This window comes from Phocoena sinus, chromosome 4, assembly GCF_008692025.1.
Source record: "Phocoena sinus isolate mPhoSin1 chromosome 4, mPhoSin1.pri, whole genome shotgun sequence".
Classification (NCBI taxonomy): Eukaryota; Metazoa; Chordata; class Mammalia; order Artiodactyla; family Phocoenidae; genus Phocoena; species Phocoena sinus.
Window position 1 is genome coordinate 75,348,854 of NC_045766.1, and position 25,878 is coordinate 75,374,731.

The window sequence follows — 25,878 nt, forward strand, 5'->3', positions numbered from 1 at the left end:
GCATCCCTCCACCACCCCAGGTAAATTCCAGGAAACACTAAGCCATTGTTTCTCATCTAGAGCTGGAGGCTGTACTGGGGACAGGTCCTCATGTCATGGGAGGGCAGGTAAGGGCAAGGGGTGAACTGCCTGTGGAAACACAGGGCTTGTCACACTGCCAAAGCATCCTCCTGGCCATTCTAATGCAGCACCCAAGGCCAGGGTCTGGTGTTGTGCCCAGCCAGAGGGAGGAGAACCGAGGGGAGTCTGGAGAAGAGCAGCACACTTTGGGGGAGAACAGAGAGATGTCTGGCCTGTGAATGGGAAGAGAGAGCATCTCTGTGCGTGGGGTGAGGCATATCTACTGATGGTGGCGTGAGTCCTACATAGACTTGCTAGAGATTAGCCAGTAAGCATGGTCTCTCCCTCAGGCATGAGGGATTGAAATGAAGTCACCCATTTCTTTGGGACAAATAAAAGGGGCTTTCTCTGGGCAAGGGATTGACTACATTAGTCAAATCTGTACCCATCAGATATCATTCCAATAAAATCTGAGGGAATATCAACACAGTTGTTATACTGGAAATTTCCTCTTGGGCATGGTGTTTATTATGATAAGATTCAACACATCTTGCTGAATCCTTCCCAAGCATGTTACCAAATTGAGCCAGGATTTGGAGTAAGAAGGACTGGATTCTAGTTCTGCTTTATTAGCCATTGACTTTAGGCAAGTCACTTGGTCTTTGAGCCTCAGATTTCCTATCAATAAAATGGGGTTGTAACGTATCTCAATATGTTGTCAAGTTGAAATGAGATCTTGATTGGGAAAGCATTGCATAAATTGTCAGTAGCTCGAAGTTTATTATAAAGCAAAAGCTTTTGGTAGCATTATCTAAGAATATGCTACCCTCTAGGCCCTCTGCAACCTAGTTTCAATCAATTTAATGACTATATCTCTCAAAACCTCCCTTGACCCATCCCTTTCCCAGGTGAGTTTCCTTGCACTGAGACATGTACCACCATCTTCCCCTGCCCAGCTCAGCTCTCTACTGCAGGGCTCACTTGCTTAGATGATCATGGTTCATTCTCATGAATTCTCGTGCCTTGGAAACTTCAGAGATCCCTGCCCTCCTCTGGTCTTTGAGGATACATAAGTCCACTCTGGGCCCACTTCCTCATCTGTAAAGTGAGGGGGTTGGGCTAGATGATTTAGGTCCCCTACCAACCCTCACATTCTGCGATCCAGCCGTATGCCACTGTTCTAACCAGGAAGCTAGAATTTGGGATGAGAGCAATGCATATTGTCTAGCCAATGACAAGTAACTGAGTAAAAGAAGTCAATGTAAGAGTATGAATTAGTAATCTACTCTCTGTGATAGATGAGGCTATGTTTGAGGCAGTATTTCTTTTTTTTTTTTAATTTCTTTCTTTTTTTTTGTCTGCATCGGGTCTTAGTTGCACGCGGGGTCTTCATTGAGGTGTGCAGGATCTTTCATTGAGGCATGGGCTTCTCTCTAGTTGTGGTGTGCAGGTTTTCTCTCTCTAGTTGTGGCGCGAGGGCTCCAGAGCACGTGGGCGCTATAGTTTGTGACACATGGGCTCTCTCATTGAGGCACGTGAGCTCAGCAGTTGTGGCGTTCGGGCTTAGTTGTCCTGCGGCATGTGGGATCTTAGTTCCCTGACCAGGGACTGAACCCATGTCCCCTGCATTAGAAGGCAGATTCTTTACCACTGGACCACCAGGGAAGCCCCTGAGGCAATATTTCAATGAACGAGAGCATATAAGTGAAATGTGATATCTCTGATTGGTCCTCCTAGTTGACTGTTACCAGAGAGTCATCATTTGCTAAGTGCTTGCTATGTGCCAGGCATGGCTAGAAATTGCATTGCAGTTCCAGTGTGTTGGGTATTCTGAGTATCTACTTTGTGTTAGATACTTGACCTTCTCTCTAATCTCCACAGAGCCCTACAGAACAGATTTACGGATGGGAAAATTGAGGTTTAGCGAGATTAAGTAAATCACCCATGGTCATCTGGCTACTAAGTGGCAGAAGCAGGTTCAAGTGCAGCATGTCTGACTCCACAGCCTGTGATGGGATGGCTTGCCCAAGTCCACTGGCTGGCATCACCACCAGGCTTACTCGTAGACTGTCAATTTCTTGTTCCTAGTGTCCCAGGAGTGGCGGTTACCCCAGCAGTGTTCTTGATTCAGTTCTGGGCTTGACCCTAGAGTAGGAATTGATCATTTCTCTCTGGTTGGGGCAGCCAACCTAAACATTCCAGGGGAAAAACTCACCAGGATTTAGCACCCTCCCTCCTCTGGCACGTTGGCGACACCCGGTCTTGGCTCCCTCCTCATTCCTCTTCTCTGTGCACCTGCCCCCTTGTCTCAGTGCCAACCAAGAGTGGGAGAGAAACTAGAAACATTGTTGGCCAGGCCTTTGGCTTCAGCTGGAAGAGGCAGGTTTTGTCTGTGGGAGTAAGTAGAAAACAATTACAAATTCGCATTTCAAATCCCGGAGCCTGTGGGAGTTGGTGAAGCAGGCTGGCTTTCCTCATATTCTCATGCTGTGTCAGGGTTTGCCAAAGAAGGATCCCTCTCAGTAAGGGAAGCTCGGGGAAGCAAGGATGTGGTGGAGGCAGCTTGGGCCCCAGGAGGTCCAGCAGGTCCAGCAGGAGCTGTGGACACCTATGGCTGGAGAGAGTCTTCAAACTCAGCCCTAGTACTTATCAGCATCCACATCTCTGCAGACCCTCCTGTCGACTCAGCCAGTGCCTGAGCCTGTCACGGGGAAAGGCAGGCCTCCCATGGAAGGGTCTTTCTCATTCTCTCTCCTCGCATCAGCCAGGCATTGGTCCAGCCACAGGGCTAGTGTTTTCCCAGGAGACACAGGCCATGGGGTGCTGGCAACTCCCCTAAACTGTGGGGAGAGAAGCTGGGTCCGTGTTCAGTAGCTGGGCCTGGGCGAGCTCCACTCACAGTTCACTTGCAGCCGTGTCCTTAGAATCCAAGGGCCCTCCCAGCACAGGATCCTCTGGGCCGGTCCCCTCAGATCATCACCACAGGGCCAGCTCCCGGCAGAAAGCTGAGGGGCAGCATGTGCTTCCAGTGGCTCAGAAAGACGGGATGGGACATGCCTGTCTGGAGCTGGAGAAGCTGCTCGGGGTCCCTCCAGGGAGGGTGTGATGAGCAGAATCATGGACTCCCTTCCTGGGCCTTCTTTTCCGGAGCTTTCCTAGGCTTCACTAAAGACCAGGAGAGGAATGGCCGGGCAGACTCAGGGCACAGAGTGGGGACCCTTCCCTTTTCTCCCTCTCCTCCACTCTCACCCCTCGGACACTACATCCCTAATAGTGTACCCACCACCCCTGCCCACCTGCCACCCCTTCCATGTGCTCCCCCTGCCCAAGACTCCGGTTTCAAAATAAATGACTAAATGTTGGCTAAATGGGAGGGAGGAGAGGAAGAATGAAGTGGTAGAAAGAAAAGGAATATATTCCACTTACTTTATGAGCAAATGACTCTCCCCAGCACCCTGCCCCATTAATTTTGCTGTTAATATTTGCCGCTTTGCTAAGGGAATCACCTTAAGTACTTAGTCCACTCCTGACACTTAATAAGTGCTCACTAAACAGGAACTATTATTGGTTCCTTTTTCTCCTCTTTTTCCTGGGGTTTCCCCTCAGCTCTTTCAGCCCCAGCCCCTCTCTGGACAGACCTCACAGAATCAGCAGCTCAACCTGGGAAAGGCCAGAGGCTGCGAAGCCGGAATGACTGCATTCACGCCCATCCTAGCGCTGGCCCAGGCTTCAGTCTTCATGGCTTGTGCCTGTGTCTCACAAGTGTGCGCCGAGGACCAGATGCGCCTGTCAGCCTGTGAAGCCCTCCGTGGAGGGCCTGGAACAGAAGTCTCTTCTTTCTCCTCTCCTGGTGTCCCAAAGCATCTTGTCTCTGCTGTGGGCTTGGCTCCCCCTGCTGGAACCTTTCCTACCTGCCCAGGTATCCTATGGAGAGCTGGCAACAGTCCTAGAGACACAGGTGAACTAGGGCAGAAAGGTCCAGAGAGGCCCTTCAGGTCAGAGAGAGAACCGGAAATGGGAAGTGGCTTTCTCAAGGTCACACAGTGGCTAGGGTGCAGCCACAGTGGGCACTGGAGCCTCTGACTCTCCTGAGCTACTTAACCGTCAGGTGCTGCCTGCCCATTTTCCTGAGCTGGCCCCCTTGTTGGCCAAGGCTGCTTCTATGCTCTGAGCTTCTGACAGAAATCTTAAAACAGCAATGACAGCAACAACATTAACCATAGCAGCCACCATGGATTGAGCTCTTATTCTGTGCCAGACACGCAGGCTGCTTGACCCCAGGTCCCCTGCATTGGCAGAGACTGGGCTGGGCTGTTTTTTATACACATTGCTGACCCTCATAGCAACCCTGCAGGTAGGAGAGTATTAATAGCAGCTCCATTTTACAGATGAGTAAACGAAGACTTTCAGAGGTTGTCACTTTTTCAGGCCACAGTTTCACAGTGGAGAACGCACATCTGACTGCACAGCAGTCTGTTCCCTGCTGAGGGGCATCCTGTTGATGGAAGCCACAAGCACCGTTCCTGCTCCCCGAGTGGATTTCCTGGGCTCCCACGGAACGAGGTGGGGCTGCTCCTGCCTGAGTCCTCACTGTGCTCATCTCACGGGCACATCGGCGTGGCTTAGCAGGATGGAGGGGGAGGCAAGGTATTTGAGAAGGGGATGGTTGAGTAAGCACGCCTGTGACCCCAAACTTACTTCTGCAGGGATGATGCTGCTAATAAGCTGAGTGAACTTTAGGATGTTGCTAAGACTGTGATAGGAATGTGCATGCTGTTATTAATTATAATCAGGGTTTCTGGCTCTGATTTCTTTTTGCATGTGACTTTTACTGCAGAAAGCTTCTCTCATCTGGTCTCATTAAATCTCAAATTAAGCAAGAATCCCAACAGTACGAGAGCAGCTCCAGGAGAGCAGGCCTCACTCGTTCACACTGTGTGTTCATTTGGCTGTGTTTTTTTGGGTTTGATCCCCTTTTAAGGAAATTTTAAAATAACTTTCTGCCAAAGATGTGGGCACTCAGGGTAGAGCTGCTGAGTGGACACCCTCCTCCTGCCCGTGGTCTGCTCCTCTGATGACGTGGCCGGGCTGAAGCGGGTAGGTCACCTGCCTGTAGAAGCCCAGCCTTCCTTTCTTTAAAAAATGAATGTGTGTATGTATGTATGTATGTATGTATGTATGTATGTATGTATTTATGGCTGCGTTGGGTCTTTGTTGCTGCGCACGGGCTTTCTCTAGTTGCGGTGAGCAGGGGCTACTCTTCGTTGCAGTGCATGGGCTTCTCATGGCAGTGGCTTCTCTTGTTGCAGAGCACGGGCTCTAGGCGCACGGGGTTCAGTAGTTGTGACACGCGGCTGCTCAACCCCATGTCCCCTGCAATGGCAGGCGAATTCGTAACCACTGCACCACCAGGGAAGTCCGCCCAACCTTCCTTTAATGTGTCTTTCAAGAGGAAAGGCCCAGGACGCCATGGGGAATGAAGGGCTGCCTGTGGGCTCAGGGAAGAACTCAGCTGGGGGTGGGTGGGGTAGGAAGGAGTGGGCTGGCTTTATCTGATATCCCTTAGGAACCCGGAAACCTGGGCCCAAGTCTCTCAAGGATGCCAGCAGGAAACCCAGAGAGTGTACCCAGGGCCGGGTATGATTGCGCTCACTTCACACCCAGGCAGCCAGAGAAGCAAAGAGGGGAAAGGATTCACAAGTTACGTGCCAGCTTTAGAGCCAGGACTGGTACCCATGTGTCTGGAACCAAATGCCTACAGGCCCCAGAGAGGTAGACTGTTTATTGTTGTGACCTGTTCGTCCACTCCTTTCCCTACATCCTCTCTCTAATGTTCACATGTTTGCTCCACAACAAAATTAAGTGATACCATAGTTTGGAAGTGATTCTTTATGCTTTTTTAGCCCAACTTTCAATTTATTCATATATTCCACAAGTATTTGTCGAGAACTTACTGTGTGCTCATCCGTATTCTAGGCATTAGGGATACAGTAGTGAGCGAACCACCCAGGACCTGTGACCTAGTGGAGTGGCTTATGTTCCAGTGGGGGAGACAGATGTTAATCAAATAACCACATGACTGCATGGTGGCCAACTACGATGTATGTGATAGACACACCTTCCATGATTTTGTCCGAATTACTGTCCTTAGTTCTGTCCAATTCAAAATGACTTTCCAGTCTCTGGTGGCTCCCCAGAGACCTCTGTCTAGGAGACCTAGATCTGGAGTCACCTCTGTTACTCAGGGTGAGTAGCATTGTTTTTTTGGATTCATTTCTTCCTTTATTATCCATAAAATATTCAAATATCTACCATGTGCAAGGTCTTCCAGAGTCTGTGGTGCATATCCAGTCTTGACCAAGAACTCAGTTGCCTTAAAGGTGTACTCTTCATCAGTATCTGTCTTCACATCTCTCCGGTCCACATATGTTCAACCATTCCCCTTGGAAAAACAGATGGAATCAAATTAGGTATTGATTCACCCTCTCTCCCACCTGCCCCTCAAAGCCTCACACCACTACTCCTATAAAACCACTATTCCCCTTCCACTTGTGTGCTTTACAGAGGACAGAAGAACAGATGGTGGTGGGGAGAGCAGGAGATAGGGGAGAGCAGTGGTTCTCAAAGTGGGCCCTGGGGACCCTGGGACTCTTTCATGGGCCCAGGAGGTCTAAAGAATTTTTGTAATAAGATGTCATTGCTTTTTTCACTCTCCTTTTCTCTCAGACGGAGTTTTCCAGCAGGTACGAACACCGTGATGCCACAACCAACCGGATGCAGAAACACATATGAAAATCTAGCTGTCTTCTATTAAGCCAGACATTAAAGAAATTTGCAAAAACAAACAACTCTTCTTACTAAACTTTGTTTTTGGTTTTGTTTCAGAAAATGTATTTTTCTTTTAAAAGTGTTACTTATGTTAACCTAATGGGCTTATTATTGATGTTTTAAATGAGCTACTATTTCTTAGTTTTAATACAGTAAAAATTTAATTTAATACAGTAAAATATTGATAGCAGCAATTCACACACAAAAGCTCTTTGGGATCTTCAATAATTTTAGGAGCATGAAGGGACCCTGAGACCAAAATGTTTGAGAACTGCTGAGCTAGTGGCTAAGGGGTCAGCTAGGTGTTAGGAGAAGGCCAGTTACTCAAGAATCAGACATGAGCCAGTAGAAAAGCTTAAATCCACATCATTTCTGATTTGGACATCTGCAGTCTGTCCCAAGGTGTGAGTTGCATAGGATGAGAGATTCCTTTGGAACTATGGAAATACCTTCTGTCCCCTGGAGGAGAAGGACTGGACTGGGCATCACCTTGCTACCATGTTTTAGAAGTATGTGCCAGGGACCACTCCTGAAGCTCTCCAGGGGTCAGGACCCACGCTGCTAGGTCCTGTTCTCAACACTGTGAACACAGTCTGCGGAGCATGGTTCAAATCTCAGCCCAGATTCCTTAAGACAGGAGCACAGGAGTCCCCCATCCATCTGCTCTCTGAGCTTGCTCCCACTCCGGGGATCATAAACAGGGCTTCTTCAGCTCAAGGAGGAGGGAGCTGGGTCTCAGGAGGCAAGGGTCCCACGAGCCCTGGGTGGTAATCCCAGGCCACACGTGCCTACGGATGGGTAGTGTTCCAGGCCAGATGTGGAGTTGGGGATGTGCCCAGCCCCTCCAAGGACTCAGCTCTCAGCTCGACAGTGTCTTCCCTTTGCTCCACACTCAGATTGGAAACTGCAGCTCTGAACAAGTAAAAACCTGTGAGCTTCCATCCCTGGTTTCCCCGGGACTCCACTCAGAGCCTCTGCAGCTGGCAGCCAGGGGTTTCAAAGGTCACCCCAGCCGGGAGGATTGGAACCACACATCCCTCTGACCGGGTGAAGTTGGCTGCTCCGTGCAAGGCAAGTTGCAACATCTGTGAGCAGTCAGACAAACGCCCCTTAACTTTTCAGTCTGGCACTGGGCTCTGCTACATCTCTCGCTCTCCTTCACTGTCTTCCTTCTCGGACAGACCTTGGACAGGCGTCTCTGCAGTACAGTGGTAAAGCGTGGCCGTCCACGCGTCCCAACTCATGGGAGAGCTGCCCGGGGAAGAGGTCACGGTAAGGCGTGTCCGTTCTCTGGTGTGTGACCCTGCCACACTGCCTGCTCCGGTGGGTCACAGCAAGTCAGCAGGCACAGCCCACAGCCAAGGAGCAGCTCGTTCCAGGATTAGGAGAGATTAGGGAATTTGTCAGGATTTGAATGCTCTGAAGAGAGAGGATTAAGGTGGGGAGAGGAAGCTGTCATTGCCTGGGGCATTTGCACCTCCGTGGTTTGCTGTGTTTGCTGTGTTTGCTGTTTGCCTGTGGCTCCGGGGGTTCATGGCTGTCGGCCAGGCTTCCAGTGCAGAGCCCACTGGGAGCCCTTCCCTGTAGGGAAGGTATGGTATCTCCAGGATACCTTGCTGCCAGATCAGGTGCTTAAGGACTACGATCATTTAAAATGTATGCACTTTGAGTAGGGAAGGGGGCAGCTGGTTGCTCTAAACTTGTTCTGCTGTGTAACTTGATTCTTGATTTTACACTTTTCTCTGAGGCTTTTTGCCTCAGTCTTTTTGCCCTCTCTCTTGGCCATAGTTGAAAGTGTCCCTTTCTGGGTTCAGGAGACAATTGAAAGTGCTTTTGATCGAATTAAAGTCAAATGAATTTAGTGCTGCTTTGAAGGATTAATAAATTCTGCTACTTGTGAAAACCTTATTTGGAGGTGAGCTTTGGCCCAAGCACTGTGTGGATATGGCGGTGTGTGGCTTCCAGCCCTCAGACCACTGCTCTTCTGATCCCCTCCTCCGTCTTTTTTTCTCTTCTTACTTCTGTCTCTTCTTCTTTTTTTCTTTTTACATCTTTATTGGAGTATAATTGCTTTACAGTGGTGTGTTAGTTTCTGCTTTATAACAAAGTGAATCAGTTATACATATACATATGTTCCCATATCTCTTCCCTCTTGCATCTCCCTCCCTCCCACCCTCCCTATCCCACCCCTCCAGGTGGTCACAAAGCACCGAGCTGATCTCCCTGTGCTATGTGGCTGCTTCCCACTAGCTATCTACCTTACGTTTGGTAGTGTATATATGTCCATGCCTCTCTCTCGCTTTGTCACAGCTCACCCTTCCGCCTCCCCATATCCTCAAGTCCATTCTCTAGTAGGTCTGTGTCTTTATTCCCGTCTTACCCCTAGGTTCTTCATGACATTTTTTTCCCTTAGATTCCATATATATGTGTTAGCATACAGTATTTGTCTTTCTCTTTCTGACTTACTTCACTCTGTATGACAGACTCTAGGTCCATCCACCTCACTATAAATAACTCAATTTCGTTTCTTTTTATGGCTGAGTAATATTCCATTGTATATATGTGCCACATCTTCTTTATCCATTCATCCGATGATGGACACTTAGGTTGCTTCCATCTCCTGGCTATTGTAAATAGAGCTGCAATGAACATTTTGGTACATGACTCTTTTTGAATTATGGTTTTCTCAGGGTATATGCCCAGTAGTGGGATTGCTGGGTCATATGGTAGTTCTATTTGTAGTTTTTTAAGGAACCTCCATACTGTTCTCCATAGTGGCTGTACTAATTCACATTCCCACCAGCAGTGCAAGAGTGTTCCCTTTTCTCCACACCCTCTCCAGCATTTATTGTTTCTAGATTTTTTGATGATGGCCATTCTGACCGGTGAGAGATGATATCTCATTGTAGTTTTGATGTGCATTTCTCTAATGATTAATGATGTTGAGCATTCTTTCATGTGTTTGTTGGCAGTCTGTATGCCTTTTTTGGAGAAATGTCTATTTAGGTCTTCTGCCCATTTTTGGATTGGGCTATTTGTTTTTTTGTTATTGAGCTGCATGAGCTGCTTGTAAATTTTGGAGATTAATCCTTTGTCAGTTGCTTCATTTGCAAATATTTTCTCCCATTCTGAGGGTTGTCTTTTGGTCTTGTTTATGATTTCCTTTGCTGTGCAAAAGCTTTGAAGTTTCATTAGGTCCCATTTGTTTATTTTTGCTTTTATTTCCATTTCTGTAGGAGGTGGGTCAAAAAGGATATTGCTGTGATTTATGTCATAGAGTGTTCTGCCTATGTTTTCCTCTAAGAGTTTGATAGTTTCTGGCCTTACATTTAGGTCTTTAATCCATTTTGAGCTTATTTTTGTATATGGTGTTAGGGAGTGTTCTAATCTCATACTTTTACATGTACCAGTCCAGTTTTCCCAGCACCACTTATTGAAGAGGCTGTCCTTTCTCCACTGTACATTCTTGCCTCCTTTATCAAAGATAACGTGACCATATGTGTGTGGGTTTATCTCTGGGCTTTCTATCCTGTTCCATTGAGCTATATTTCTATTTTTGTGCCAGTACCATACTGTCTTGATTACTGTAGCTTTGTAGTATAGTCTGAAGTCAGGGAGCCCGATTTCTCCAGCTCTGTTTTTCATTCTCAAGATTGCTTTGGCTATTCGGGGTCTTTTGTGTTTCCATACAAATTGTGAAATTTTTTGTTCTAGTTCTGTGAAAAATGCCAGTGGTAGTTTGATAGGGATTGCATTGAATCTGTAGATTGCTTTGGGTAGTAGAGTCATTTTCACAATGTTGATTCTTCCAATCCAACAACATGGTATATCTCTGCATCTATTTGTATCATCTTTAATTTCTTTCATCAGTGTCTTATAATCTTCTGCATACAGGTCTTTTGTCTCCTTAGGTAGGTTTATTCCTAGATATTTCATTCTTTTTGTTGCAGTGGTAAAGCAGGATACAAAATTAATGCACAGAAATCTCTGGCATTCCTATACACTAATGATGAAAAATCTGAAAGTGAAATTAAGAAAACACTCCCATTTACCTTCTGTCTCTTATTGATCTGCATTTAACTGGTGCTGAACAAAACCCCCTGGGTAGGTGTATTTGACTCCAGCCACTGAGTACTGCTCTGCCGATAGAGAAATTATTGCAGAAGCCACCCAGGCCCTCTGGTGCTCTGGACTGGAATGTGGTCAACAGGCTGGATGAGGGGTTAGAAGGGAACAAGGATGGTTTGGTTTGATTTATAATTATTATAATAATTATTATTGGTAGAGCATTCCTGATATGCCAGTTACCATTAATTGGCAGTGTGGACAGAATATGTTTATGTGGCTGATGGCAGTGGGCCGGGTGATGGGCCGAGCAGAGCTGTTTGGTGTGCCTGGCCAGCCTGGGATTGGGCTCTGGTTCTGCCTGTGTGGTGGTTAATAACTGCCCTACCCACCCTCCCCCACCCCTCACAGGGCACTTGCTGTATTGACTTGCCTGTTCTGTTTCTGACCTGAAGCCAGACCTTCCCTCCTGCCCAGGGATGGAAGACTTCTGTCTTCTGTGTGTATGGGGCCGAGCATGTTCCTTTTGATGATAGCATCCAGGGCCTTCGGGAGACCTCAGAAGGTCAAGATCAGGATTTATAGAGAGGATTCTGAGCCCGATGTCACCACTCTTAGTTTCCAGCTCCCCCGAAAGCAGAGTGGAAGCGTCTTGTGTCTTTGAAAGCCAGAAGTGAGAGCAGAAGGGGGTGTTACATTCCCCCGCCCCCCTTCCTTTATGCAACTCCCAAGCCTCTGCCTATCACATCTCCCATTACTGGGGAAGGCAGGAAATGCCTAGTCTGGGTCCGAGGGCCCTCCAGGAAGCCCACAGAATATGGCTATGATCAGAATTCAGTTTGGTTTCCACTTCTTAGCTATGTGACCTTGGACAAATGTAGTTGGTTTTCTGAGCCCTGGTGTCCTCGTTTGTGAAAGGAACATAATCAGAACTGCTTTGCAGGACCAGGAGATTGAGTGAGATTAGGGCTGAGCACGATGTCGGGTGCATGCACTCTCCCGTTCCATGCTAGGACACACAGGACAGTGCTGCGGAGGCTGTCAAGGGGCCCCAGGCCCTCCTACCCACCTTCTCATGGTCTGCCATATGCTTCCCACTGCTGTTATACAATAATCCCACTCAGATACCCTTGCCCTGAGGATAATCAGGCTGGCCTGGGCTTGCCGTCCTTGGTGAAAAGGGTCTGTCCTGCAGGGTTGGGGAACTTGCTTTCCCTTTGGGAGCTGGTTGATGACCATGTTGACAGCTACCAATTATTGAGTGCCTTTTATGCTGTACTAAGTGTTTTATATATACTGTCATTCAGATCCTCCCCTCATCTTTGTGAGATTGATATTATCATTCTCATTTTATAGAAAAGGAAACCGAGGCCAGGAGAGTTGCAGTACGTTGCCCACCTAATAGCTGGAAAGTAGCAGTGCCCTGGACTTGTGGCTGGTGACGACCCTCGTGACACCTGCCCTCACTCCACCCCAGCCCTGGCACTGGCAGCCCAGACTGCATTTGTCACCTCACTTCAGTGGCAGTGGAGGAGGGCAGAGGGAACAGTGTCCCCTCTGGGGTATGGTCCTGGGAGGCTCTGCAGGATATAAGAACCCCATGTTATCACACTCACCACACACACACATGTAATTGTTCACTGCTGTATCCCTAGCCCCTAGCTTGCAACATGGTGGATGTTCAATAAATTTATTTATTTTATTTATTTATTTTTTTGGCGGTACCCGGGCCTCTCACTGTTGTGGCCTCCCCTGTTGCGGAGCACAGGCTCTGGACGCGCAGGTTCAGCAACCATGGCTTACGGGCACAGCCGCTCCGCGGCATGTGGGATCTTCCCGGACCGGGGCACAAACCCGTGTCCCCTGCATCGGCAGGCGGACTCTCAACCACTGCGCCACCAGGGAAGCCCCAATAAATATATTTTAATTGAGTGAATGACTATATCCTGATTCTTGCCATTAAAATTATATCCTGATTACCTTGAAATGGTTCTGCAAACACATACACAAACAATGATATAAATATGGCAAAATGTTAACTGTTGAATCTAGGTGATAGGTATTTGAGGTGCTCATTTTATCATTCTTTCTACTTTTCTGTTTGAAATTTTCCATAATGAAACTTATTTTTAGTTTAAAATTTCTATATCATTAAATTCCTATTATTATTTTCCTTGTAAATATACATTCATATAACTGCCTGATATTCTACTGTATTTAACCAATTCTCACTGTTGGATATTTAACTGGTTTTTTTTTTTTTCTATTTAACTGGATTATTTTTCTGTTTATTTTCCTGTAAGTAATGTGATTAGCATTCTCATAGATAAATTTGGGGCTCTATCTCTGATTCTTTCCCAATAATACATTTCTAAATGTAGGATTACTGGGGAAAGTGATGGACATTTTTTTCAGAATCCTTTTGACAAATTGCTTTCTAGAATTATTGCTTCAGTTTATACTCCTCAGAAGGGTATGAGTACCCAGAGTCTCACTGGTATTGTATGTTATCTTTCTTTTTAAATGTCATTTGGTTAGTTTTTTTAAATAACTTGTCGTTAATTTGCACTCTTGGATTCTGATTGAGGCTAGGCAGCTTCCGTTTGTGTTGTGGTCATTTGTCTATCTTCTGTGAACCGTCCAAGTGATAGCTCTACCCATTACCTGTCAGGCTGTTTTCTTATATTTAAAATATCCTAGTCCTTCATTCTTGTTGCAGACATTTTATCCCAGATCATCAAATGCCTTTTAATGTTGTCGTTGGTATGCTGTGTCATACGGAAGATCTCAGTGTTATGTGTGTGTGGTAGCAGCTGTCAGTTTTCTTGCTTATGACCCCAACCTCAGGCCCCCTTCCCACCAGCCAACTCTGACTGCTAATAGGAAGCAAGAGGGTCCAGTGGGGGACTCCCCTGGTGGCGTAGTGATTAAGAATCCGCCTGCCAATGCAGGGGACATGGGTTCGAGCCCTGGTCCGGGAAGATCCCACATGCCGAGGAGCAACTAAGCCTGTGCACCACAACTACTGAGCCCACGTGCCACAACTACTGAAGCCCATGTACCTAGAGCCTGTGCTCTGCAACAAGAGCTGCAGTGAGAAGCCCGCACACTGCAACGAAGAGTAGCCCCTGCTTGCTGCAACTAGAGAAAGCCCGCATGCAGCAACAAAGACCCAGCGCAGCCAAAAATAAATAAATTAATTAATTAAAAAAAAAAAAGAGGGTCCAGTGGTTAAGAATAGGAGCTTTGATGCCAGACACCTGGGATCAAATGCCAGTTCTGCCCCCTACTAAATACTCTGACCCTGGGCAAATGACTGAATCTCAGTGAGCCTCGGTTTCTAATCCATAAAATGGGGATGATGAGATCATCTGTCTCACAGTGTTGATGTGAGGAGCAATTGAGCTGTTATTTGTAAAGTGTTTAGAATAGTTCCTGGTATATAGTAAGTGCTACATAAATTTGGTTTTTATTGTTACTTACTACAGTGAACCTGTGAGTCTTATCATTTGGAAAGGATTTTGTTTGCAAAGCTAATACCTCATCAGTGAAAGAGAAAGCTGGCTTTGTCAAGCAGGGGATGTGCCCTGTTACAAACAAACCTAGGTCTTTGTTACTTTAACTTGTAACCTCCATTTTAGTTTTGTTAGATGTTATTAAATTTAAACAAACTAATTACATGCCCAGATTATCACTGTTCATTTCTGTCAGCTCACCCCACTTGGCATGGAACATAGGCTTGTGACTGACGGTCCCAAGAAAATGAACAGAAAAATAAAAACTGGAAATACTCTTCCTCTTCAGTTTAGCAGACGTTTGTTGCAGGGCTGTGATAGGCCAGGTACCGTGGATTCCATGCTGAGTAGGATGTGGTCCCCAAGCTGGAACCGTCCCAGCCTGGTGAGGCTCCTACCTGGACTTGAAATCTGGAGCAGGGATACTTGGGACATATTCCAGGGGGTGGCAACGGGTGTCCAGTGACCTTGGCTAGGTTCTGACAACCTGGCTTCTCTCGATTGCTGCCTGTTTTCCCAGCCTGGTTCTCCAGCCTTCCCTGTGGACTTTGATAGCTTCCCTACTCCCTGTCTTTCCAACAGATCCCTTCTCCATTTATGAGAGCCAGAGTCCATTTCTGTAATTTGCAACCAGGAACTGATTCATACCTGTTACTAATTCCACTTCTAGAATTAATCCTAAGGAAATCCCTTCGTTCCAATCAACCTGCCAGCCCCCATAGACATCTTGTCTAGTCCCAACGGGGCCCTGGACCAGGAGTCAGGAGCCTGAGGTTTACTTGCCAGTGATGCCATCATTTTGCTTTGTCTCTTTGAGTGAGTGACTTACCTTCTCTGGGCCTCAGTTATAAATGGAGGAGTGAGCCTGGATAACCTTAAAATGCTCCCTTCTCTGACGTTCTGTGGCTTTTGAAGCTTTTTCACACTCTGGTCCCCAGAAGTGGCTAGGGTCCTCCCTAGCCTTGCTTCCTTCCCTGCTTTCAACCCCGCACTCTCACCTCACCTCACCTCACCTGGGATCCTTGCCGTATTAACCCTAAACTCTTTTCTTTCTTGGACAGTGGATCCCATTTTTCTTTAGCCCAAGAGCCCTCACAGTTCAGGCAAAAGCAGCTTTTACTTTCACCTTGAGTGCCTAACACGGATATAGATTCTGAAGGTTGAGTGACTTAAGTGTGACTTCAGATATCCATTGTAAAATCGCCGAGAAACATCTGATTTCTCTGTTCCTGCTCTAGCTGCCCCCTTCCTGGAAGTTCTCCACGGGGTTTTGGGGAGACCAGGACGTGGCCCTGGGAGCTGGTGTCTGGGGCAGACTGGGCTTCACCCCTGCAGCTTTGCGTGTAGGGAACACAGGGACTCTCATTCCCAGGGAGGAGCTCCAGGCAGCCCCTGACCCAGTGGGGCTCCCTGTAAAGCCCACGACGCTGCGGCCCCAACCAGCACCCTGGGCACGTCGGCCGCCTGCAGGGAGGACGGGCTGTACTTTGTCTCGTCTGACCTGATCTATCTTCCTGTTTGCAGGCCATGGGGGATGTGAAGCTGGCTGCCTCGACACACGTTTCCAAAACCTCCCTCACTGTGGATCCCTCGAGAGTCGTCTCCATGCCCCTGACCGAGGCCCCTGCTTTCATTTTGCCCCCTCGGAACCTCTGCATCAAAGAAGGGGCCACCGCCAAGTTTGAAGGGAGGGTAAGGAGTGAGGCTGGGTGGGCGGCTTGCAGGGGATGTGGAGCAGGGTGGTTGCTTCTGCTTCAGCCTTCTCCTCGGCAGGCTGACCTGCCAGAAAGCCTGCTTTCCTTTTGGACTCACAAGTAAAGTGGATATACGCCCACTGGCCCTATTTCTTTTGTTTATGGTTAACTTTGGGCCGTGCTGGAGAATTTGGGGGTGGGGAGGGACGCCGATGTTTTGCTATTAATGCAAGTTGTGTTTTGGGTTCGTGCACCTGATTCTAGGAGAAGAAGAGGGGGGCTGGTGGCAGGAAGTCTCAAATCTGACAATTGAGAACTCTCACTTTTCTCTCACTTCCTACCTAGAAGGAGTGTTTGGTTAACTCACCCTCTCGTGTATCCACATGGTACATCCAGAGCAGTGGGGTGGGAGCTAGGACCCCTTATCTCAGTTCTGTCACCTTTTGCTAATGGGTACTGGTCTCTTGCCCTTACTGGGCCTCCATTTCTTCCTCTGCAAGCAGGCAATGATAATTCCTCGTCCACCTTGTACTAGAAAGGAGAAGAGGAAGATGGGAAAAATAGCTGTAAGAATATCGAGGTTATGCCCCACTGGAGAGACTTTTAGTAAGCTGCTGGCTCAGGCCGCCAGGGAGTCAGATCATCAGCTTGATGCAGAGATGCACATGGAAGTCAGGGGTTTGCAAGTAATATTTGTCCTGGATTAAACACGGACGATCTCCCCCAGGAAATGCTTTAGCAGCTAGAAGGCTTTGATCCGAGCAGAAGACAGCTGAGGTGATGAGGTGATGAGGTTGTGCTATGAGTCTACAAGTTAAGAGCAGGGACCTGAAAGCTTGTGGAATGAAGGAGTCAAGAGCATCACTCTTCCTGGATGACACTGGGCCTTGCCTCTGTTTAAGTGGCACGTTTGGCTGCGTGGTCCTCTGGAGTGTATTCAGGGGCTATGTGCTCTGCACAGGCCTGTGTAGTTAACTCTTTGCTGGTGGATCTGACGTACCTCGTCATATGTTTTACTTGAAGAAGGGGAATGTTGGTGATGCTGCTGAGGGGTCTGTTTCTTCTCTCTGGGCTCTACCAGGATGAGGGCTTTTTTCTGTTGCCCTGACTGTGGTCCCTCCATCCCCACATCCCCACCGCTGGCAGGAAAGAAGCAACGGGAAGAGTCCCTGGGGATTTAGAAATGGGAGTGAAGTACTGATGTACACGACAACATGGATGAACACTGAAAACATGCTAAATGAAAGAAGCCAGACACAGCAGGCCACCTATATTGAATGACTGCACGTATCTGAAATGTCCAGAACAGGCAAAAGTATAGCGACTAACAGTAGATGAGTGTGGTTGAGGGCTAGCGGGGAGGAGTGGGGAGTGACCGCTGAGCGGTGCAGCATTCATTTTGGGGATGATGACTGTTCTGAAATTAGGTAGTGGTGGTGGTTGCACAACTTCGTGAATATGTTATAAAACACTGGACTTACACTTAAAAAATTCAAAGTGAACTTGTGAAAAATGGCTTAGCAAAACTGATCCACACTCACCCTCCTGCCCTATTGCTTGTCAGAGATGAACTCCTCCCTCAAATTCAGAGAGTAAGAGGTGACTTAGCTTCTACAGATGAAGAGGCCTTGCTTCCTTTGCTGACTTTGGAGGTCATGAAGGAGCGGAACCTTTGGGCTGTTTGCCCTGGAACCTTTGTAGAATGAACACTGGCCCAGGAGTCCACACACTGGAGATCTCTGTTGCTCAGTTATCCTCTAGTTGGCAGGTCAGACCTTCTCTGGACCTCAGTTTCCTTATCTGAGAAGAAATAACTAATTGTTTCTATATTTTCTGGCCTGCAGGGATGTAAAAAGAAAGCGAGTTGAAGAAGAAAATGGTCAAAGCAGTTCATAAAGTCAAGAAGTATAGTAATAACAGTATTTTTTTTAAGGAGGTGACATTCATATACCTAAATTTAACTGTCTTAAACAATTCAATGGCACTTCATGCATTCACAATGCTGACTGCAGTATTCTTAAAGTAGAGCATTCTGTATGTGAACATTTTATTTTACTTATATTGAGGAAATAGTTGACTTTGTATATTACATGTGGGCTATAGGTCAAAGGGGATGTGTTCCTTAGAGGTCAGCCTTCGGAGCTCTGTTACCACTCACCAGCTTCCTGGAATTAACCCAGAACAGCACCTTGAGAGCATGCTGGTGTATAGTGGACACAGAAGGAAGACAATTCCAGAGAGGTGTTAGGTGGAATGTCTGGCTCCATCTCAGAACTTGCAGAGAGAAACACAGAGGGAGGGGGCTGTCTTAGAAAGCGCTCTGTAAGCCAGCATGCTGTGAGTGTGTATTATCACTGAAGCAAAGGAACACCTTGCATCGGGGAAGGGCCATGCCAAGCGACTCCAGAATGAGGAATTTTTGTTTGGATACAGAGATGCAGATGAGTAGCGGGTGTTCCTGGCCTGGCCCCCTCAGAGAAGGGAAGGGTAGGGTGGTGGTGACCTGCGTGACACGAGCTTAGAGCAGGAGTTTCTAGTTTTAAAAGACCGAGCGCCAAACGGTCATCCCCTGATCACAGCCAGGGGTTCTCTGCCTCTAGGGCATGTTAACCTGCTCTGCTGTGGCCACTTGACCTGTCCTGCAGCTGACCCCTCTGTCCAGGCCCTGGGACACACCCTGTTCTAGAGGCTCATTCTGCACCAGCCAGTCCTGGTGTCAGTTTCACAGCGACCTCAGAACCTCAGCTCTCCAGTCACTGGGCTCTTGCAGAATCTCTTACAACTGAGCGACTTTTAAAATAAGCCTTCAAGCTACTTCTTAGGCCCAGGCTGGCACCCATCGCAGCCAGCAGGAACCCTTCTCTTCCTTGCAGCAGCCCTCAGGGCCTCTGTCTGCTTTCCTCTCCCCCTACACCCCTCTAAAAAGTTGCCACTACCAGCTCAAGCCCTAAAGCCTGGGTGTGGAGGGTACTAGGATGTCCCAGCTTCTTCTTCAGAGGGCACGGGATCCTCCCATAACTGTAGAAACACAATGAACCGCACAGATGTGAGGAAGTTATAAAGGTTTTTTCCTACTGCCTTCTGAAGCTGGTAATCAGAAATTGGTTCAACATTGTGTTTTCTGGTTTTATTCCTGAAAGAGGTAAAAACTGTTGCCCACCCCCCCTCTCTTTATCCTATTTTTAGGCCAAAGACTTAATGAACCCCTTCCTCCCCGCCTTCCTCTTTTCTAGCGAAAAGACTTGGTGACCCTAAGACAGGACCACAGGTGCCCCTTGTGGTTCTTGTCTTTTTCTGAGAAGCTCCAAACTGAGATGTTCAGCATTGTGGGTCTCAGTCCGTCACATCCTTTAGGGTTTTTCCACTTTGTGGCAGATACTTTGGACCAACGTGTAACCCACGACAAACCCTCTTTGCCCTTCCCTTTTCCATTCTAGAGGTCATTGCGAAGTTTTCCTTTGCAGCTAAGAGTTGCTCAGTGACACATTTGGCCGAAGTCAGCTAGTGTATTCCTAGGAAAGCATTTGCTTTTCTGATTAAAACAAAACAAGGGCTTCCCTGGTGGCACAGTGGTTGAGAGTCCGCCTGCTGATGCAGGGGACACGGGTTCGTGCCCCGGTCTGGGAAGATCTCACATGCCTCTGAGCGGCTGGGTCCGTGAGCCATGGCCGCTGAGCCTGCGCGTCCGGAGCCTGTGCTCCGCAACGGGAGAGGCCACAACAGTGAGAGGCCCGCGTACCGCAAAAAAAGAAACAAACCAAAAGTCACTGGTTCTCTCATATTCCACCCCTCCCCTGCTTCCTGCCTTGAATGCAGATTTGATGGCTGGTGCTCAGGCAGCCATGTTAAAACCATGAGGGAACAAGCCAGAATACAAAGGATTGGTTGGGGTGGGCATAGGGGGTTGGGGGCGGGTACAGCTGTGGAGGGAGCATAAAGACCAGCAGCTAAGAGACAGAAGTCCTAAGGCTTAGAGAGTTTCCTAGATAGGATCTTTGGCTGTGGTTATTCACACAGGAAGTTTTATAGAAAGTGTTCCTAACTGATAAACAACACCTAATGAGATGCATGTGGAGATATCATCTCTTTAAATGATGGGAATAACAGGGGAAAAGACATAACACAGAGAAGGACTAAAAAACCCTTTCAGACCTTTACCAAATCTACCAACAGTGAGGGGAGTGCTTGAGTTGAATGTGGCCATGCAGTTAAAGCATTCTAGAGGAATTTGTTCCTCCCTGGCTGTGGCCATCTGGCTTGAACCAACAGGGTCTAGGGTCTATGAGAGAGAGTCAACCATATGGCGCTAAGTGGTGATTTAATGTCATTACAGAAAACTACTATTTGATCAGGGTCTACTGATTAGGGCAAAGCTACCTACCCTGCCCCACCTTTTTTTTTTTTTCCTCTGCCAGCTTAAGGAGATTATAGTTACCAGAACTCATACAACTCTGGATCTATGTCTCATCAGTACCACCTTTAGACCCAGGCAACCTGAGCCCACATTCTAGAAACCCCTGTTCCTTCATCTGGCTGCACCCTTGCCCAAGAGCAGGGGATCTCTCTGCTCAAGGGATATACCCAGTGGAGCCACACCATCTGCCATGTTCTGAGCACCCAGGACCCTGGAATTCTCTACCAAGGGGCCCTGAGCCCACTTCTAAGGCCTGGGTGGGCCTACTCCCATGAGAAGACTTACCTAGGCCTGAGTGAGATGGTCAAGGGGCAGCTGTTTGCTTGGGGGGATAAGAAGGTAGATGGAACTCAGATGTGGGGATCTGTTGTCCGCCCACGGGTATAGCAGGACCCTGACAGCATAGGATGGACTATGAGTGTGAGTGTTGCCGGGCCCAGGGTGCTGGGGGCCTCCACGGACAGATAGCAGAGGCCCGCACATGTCAAGGGCTGACTGAAATGCCTCCAGCTGCTCTGTTGCCCCCGAGGGCGGCTGACGGGCTGCTTCCCCCAACGTGGAGTCAAGTGTGAAAGGAGCGAGATGGTAGGAAAAATACTAAAATTACTGGAGATTTCCTCCCTTCTGCCCTGGAATTCATTCTTATCAGAAAAAGCAAGCATAGTGATAGGCCCTGGCTGTGCTGTGAATGAAACGAGCTGATACTTCAGTGCCTCTTGAAGTACAACCCAAATGAGGTTTCAGTCCAGACTGAGGGGCTCAGCGTTCACTGAAGGGGGCTTCACAACGGGCTAGCCTGGCCTCATTAAGACATGTTTATGTTTAAGGCGTGGAAGGTGGAGGAACGGAACAGGGAAGGCCTGACCCATGAAAGCGAGAATAACTCAATTTCCACTTTAACCAACATTGGTATCCTTCCCCCACTAACTGCCCAGTTCGCTTCTATCTCAGAAGCGCTCAACCACTTGGAGAAGTTTGAAGGAAGCGTCTGGTCTGCTTTCTGCCCTCAGAAGTCTTGTTTTTGGCCATGACTTGTGGGATCTTAGTCCCCACTGCCCCCAACGAGGGATCGAACCCGGGCCCCGGCAGTGAAAGTGCCGAGTCCCAGCCACTGGACCATCAGGGAATTCTCTGTCCTCAGAAGTCTTAATGATGTGGTTCTTGAGAATAAACGTGTACCTATAAAACAGTATAAAACAGTAGGATATGACAGTATAATTAGATGCTTGAAATAGTTCAATTAAATAGTTTGTACTATAGGAATTTAGAGGAGATTAAGATGAGGTTTGCAGTGGCTTGAAAACTGGTTTCTTGCTTCCTGACTTCTGTCCTTCCAGTTGGTCCTTCCGACAATGCAGGTCTGACTATGTCACCTGCCTACCTCAGTCCTCGAACCTGGGATGAGGTTCCTCAGCGCTGCCCACAAGGCCCTTCCAATCAGCTCCAAGCTCTCCAGCCCTGACCCCTCTTCCTCCCTTGATCCCTATGGCTCACTCCAGCCCCGCTCACCCACACAACGGTACTTTGTTCTGGTATCACCTTTGCGGAGAAAGGGTAAACAAGGAAAGCATTTTATCTTCCCTATCGATTGGGAGTGGGGGCAGAGTGTGAGAGGCCTACTGGCGCCAGGCATATGGTCTTCGTCATTTTGTCCTCATGGTAAAGTAGCTTTATACCCATTTTTAAAAGTTAAAAAAAATTTTAATACAATTTTTAAAGGTTATACTCCATTTACAGTTATTGCAAAATATTGGCTGTAGTCCCCATGTTGTTCAATACATCCTTAAACCTATCTTACAGCCAGTAGTTTGTACCTCCCACGCCCCACCCCTGCAGTGCCCCTCCCCGCCCTCCCCGCTGGTAGCCACTAGTTTGTTCCCTGTGTCTGTGAGTCTGCTTCTTGTTTTATATTCACTAGTTTGTTGTATTTTTTAGATTCTACATATAAGGGATATCATGCCGTATTTGTCTTTCTCTGTCTGACTTATTTCACTTAGCATAATGCCCTCATATCCCCATTTTTTATAGAGGAAGAACCCAGGGGCTCAGAGTAATTACAAACCTTGCCAAGATTATGTCAGAAAGTGAAGGAGGCAGTACTTTAGCGTCCACATCTTGTGTTCCTCACACTATTGATGCCGTCCCTTTTACAGGTCTCATCTGGTTCCTTGAACTCAGTAACTGTTTCTTATTCATCTTTGTGTCCCAGGAGTAGCACAATGCCTGCCACATGATGGGTGCTCTGTAAGTGTTTGGTTCCCTTGAGAACCAGGTTGGTAGGGTCTGACTCGAGACCTCCTGGCAGTCAAGCCCATAGGGCTTTGGTCCCATGCTTCTTAGGGTCTTGTCTCCCCTTCCCCCATCCTACTCTCTGCTCCCTTCTTTACCTGAGGCCATGCCTTTAACAAGAATGCCCTTCCTTCTCCCACTGCATCTTAGCCAGCATCAAGGTCCTATTTAAACCCTACCTCCTTCAGGCTACTTTCCTTAAGTATGTCTTCTCTTTAAAGCATTTTAGTAGAGGACAGAGGAGCCATGGTAATAGGATGTGGAAGATTCCCAATAATCACATAAAATCATTCATGAGTAATAACCGCAGGAAAGAGTTGACTACTTTGGCCTTTTAAAAACGTATTATTCATTAATTATCTCTGTGCCTATAATTTTATTATAAAGAAAAAAATGATTTAAATGTTAAACTTTTTTTAAAACAAAAATTCCAGCAAAGTAAAAATGTTGCTTGCCCTTGACCTGTACTTCTACTCTCCAGAGGTAGCCACCATTAACAATTTGGGTATCCGTCCGGAAATATTCTATGCAAATATAGGCGTAAATCTGTATATGCTTTTACATATACAAATGGACCCATGTACATATACTGATCTGCACCTTGCTCTTCTCGCTTAACATCTTTTGACCTTTTTTCTTTTTTTTTTAACAATAGCACATAGATCTACCTTATAGGTAGATCTGAGCTAATCCTGAACTTTCCAACCCTCAATTGCTCCCTCCTCTGAATTCCTAGAATACTTACTTATCTGACTCATTTTTTCTTTTATTAATGTGCAGCTTTATCAGTTACTGTTTATTGTCTTTTGCTTCCTCAATGCGAACGAGTTGTTTGAGGTCTAGAGCTGCGTTGTCCAGTAGGATAGCGATTAGCCACATACGGCTGCTTAAATTTAGGTTAAATGAATTAAAATTAAATAAAATTAAAAATTCAGTTCTTCAGCCATGCTAGCCACATTTTCAGCGCTCAGTATCCACGTGTGGCTGATAGCTACCATGTTGGGCAGCGCAGATTATTGAACATGTCTATCATCACAGAAAGTGCTGTCAGAGAGGGCTGATCAAGGCCACTCTTGCATTTAATTCAGTCCCCACGTACTAGAGATCCACAGCTAGAAGATATATTGACAATGGCTGTTCCATTCACAATAGAAATAAGACATTAAATTCTTGATAATTTCCTTAGGGCATAAAATCATTCAAAGAAAAATGTAAACCCTTGATGAACAAATCTTTGTTTTCCATTTTTGTTGAAGAGTAGTAATCTTGGTATCCCAGAAAGCTTGAATGTGCTCCTCAAAATTTCAATAGCTGTCTGTTCCAGGTGGCTCAGAAATTCTCATGACAAGGAGGCTGGTTCCTGAAGTATTTAAAGGAAAAGCAGCAGAATGGGAAATGACAGGTCAAGTCATGCTGAAAGTACAGTTGTCAGAAGTTGGTGGCCACTCTGATTCAAAATGCCAGACTGAACAGATTTATTAACTCCTCCTCCCTCCAAATGTGCCATTGAAATGAACGTAAAGGGTTAAAAAGAATTAATTCAGAGTTGCTCTGAGAACAGGAGAGGGGAATTAGTGGATGAGGGATTTCCGTGGGTTTGCATGGACGGATACATCAGCGCTACCCACCATAACATATAAGTGAGAGCCACATATTTGAGATGAAAGGATTTGGAGACTAGCAGTGGGCTGTAGGGCAGAAATTGGGGTGATTAAAGGATGTTTACTTAATATCTCTATGGAGAAAACTGAAGCTCTTGGTGTGGATATTAATCAGTATCTCCAAAGAAAGTCTTTTTTACTTTGCCACCAGGTGAAATGTGTTGACTGTCCAGTTTCTGTCCAGCTGCTCCATGCCCAGACACTCTAAGTGAAGCCCACCAGTAGACGTGCCCCACTCAGGGACACGAAGCTTGCAGTCAAGCCCCTCATTCAGGGTGACAGGACTGCACACAGTGATGGAAAACCTCCATTTAGGAACTAGTTCTTCAATCATAGATTGTGAATAGTTAACTCATGGCCACCAGATGTTTGAAGAAAATATTTATACAATATAATATTGCTATCAAGAAAATTGTTCTTTTTTATACATTTTTTAAAAGTTGTATTAATTAATTAATTTATTTTTGGCTGCATTGTGTCTCTGTTGCTGTGCACGGGCTTTCTCTAGTTGCAGCGAGAGGGGACTACTCTTCATTGAGGTGTGCAGGTTTCTCATCACAGTGGCTTCTCGTTGCGGAGCACGGGCTCTAGGCTCACAGGCTTCAATAGTTGTGGCACATGGGCTCAGTGGTTGTGGCACGCAGGCTCAGTAGTTGTGGCCCATGGGCTTAGTTGCTCCACGGCATGTGGGATCTTCCTGGACCAAGGATTGAACCCGTGTCCCCTGCATTGGCAGGCAGATTCTTAAACACTGCACCACCAGGGAAGTCCCTGTTCTTTTTTTAAAAGTCAATCTATAGACAAAGCTCTAAAGTGTTAGTTAGAGTTACAGAACAGAAGGTAAACTCTGTAAGCTTTGACAAGCCAAAAGTAAAGGAATGATGAATAGTAAGGTAGAGGAGGGAAAGAGAGGAAGAGAAAACTACAAGGGCACTATTGTCCTCATCTTACATGGTGGGAAGTGAGGAGATACCATCTAAAACAGATGGATCAAATAATAGAGGCTTGAGTATATGACTTAAAACCATAATGAAAGAGGTAAAAAATGGTCAGCTCATCAGCCATATTTGGTACACAGACATTTTATGTTTGGTCAGCAGTGTTCTCAAAACATTTGAGCTAAGATTTACAAATGGAAAACTTACACATACAATTCATTTCTGAATGACTTTTCTCAAAAAATAAGATCTGGCAACACTTGGTCAGTGGGTACTACCCCTACATCTAAGCATGTCTTTGCCAGGTTGCTATAGTCCCAACCTACTCCGATTCCCAGTCATCTCCCAACACATGGGCAAGCGTCTCTTGCCAGTTTTTTTTTGTTAGTTTGTTTTTATACAGCAGGTTCTCAT

At 46.9% G+C, this 25,878-nt stretch overlaps 1 protein-coding gene across 7 annotated transcripts in view; it reads left to right on the forward strand.

Moving 5' to 3' along the window:
* MYLK (myosin light chain kinase) overlaps nt 1-25,878 on the forward strand; it is a 271,416-nt gene that overhangs the window by 77,030 nt on the left and 168,508 nt on the right. For 3 of the 7 annotated variants that reach the window (XM_032629951.1, XM_032629944.1, XM_032629946.1), the window contains 2 exons: nt 7,785-7,959; nt 15,993-16,160. In XM_032629951.1, the coding sequence (XP_032485842.1) occupies nt 15,996-16,160 (165 nt within the window). In that variant the 5' untranslated portion in view covers nt 7,785-7,959; nt 15,993-15,995. Of the gene's footprint in view, nt 1-5,416; nt 6,531-6,786; nt 6,804-7,784; nt 7,960-15,992; nt 16,161-25,878 lie in introns of those variants that run through there. The other 4 variants (XM_032629948.1, XM_032629949.1, XM_032629947.1 and 1 more) reach the window with 3 other exon arrangements.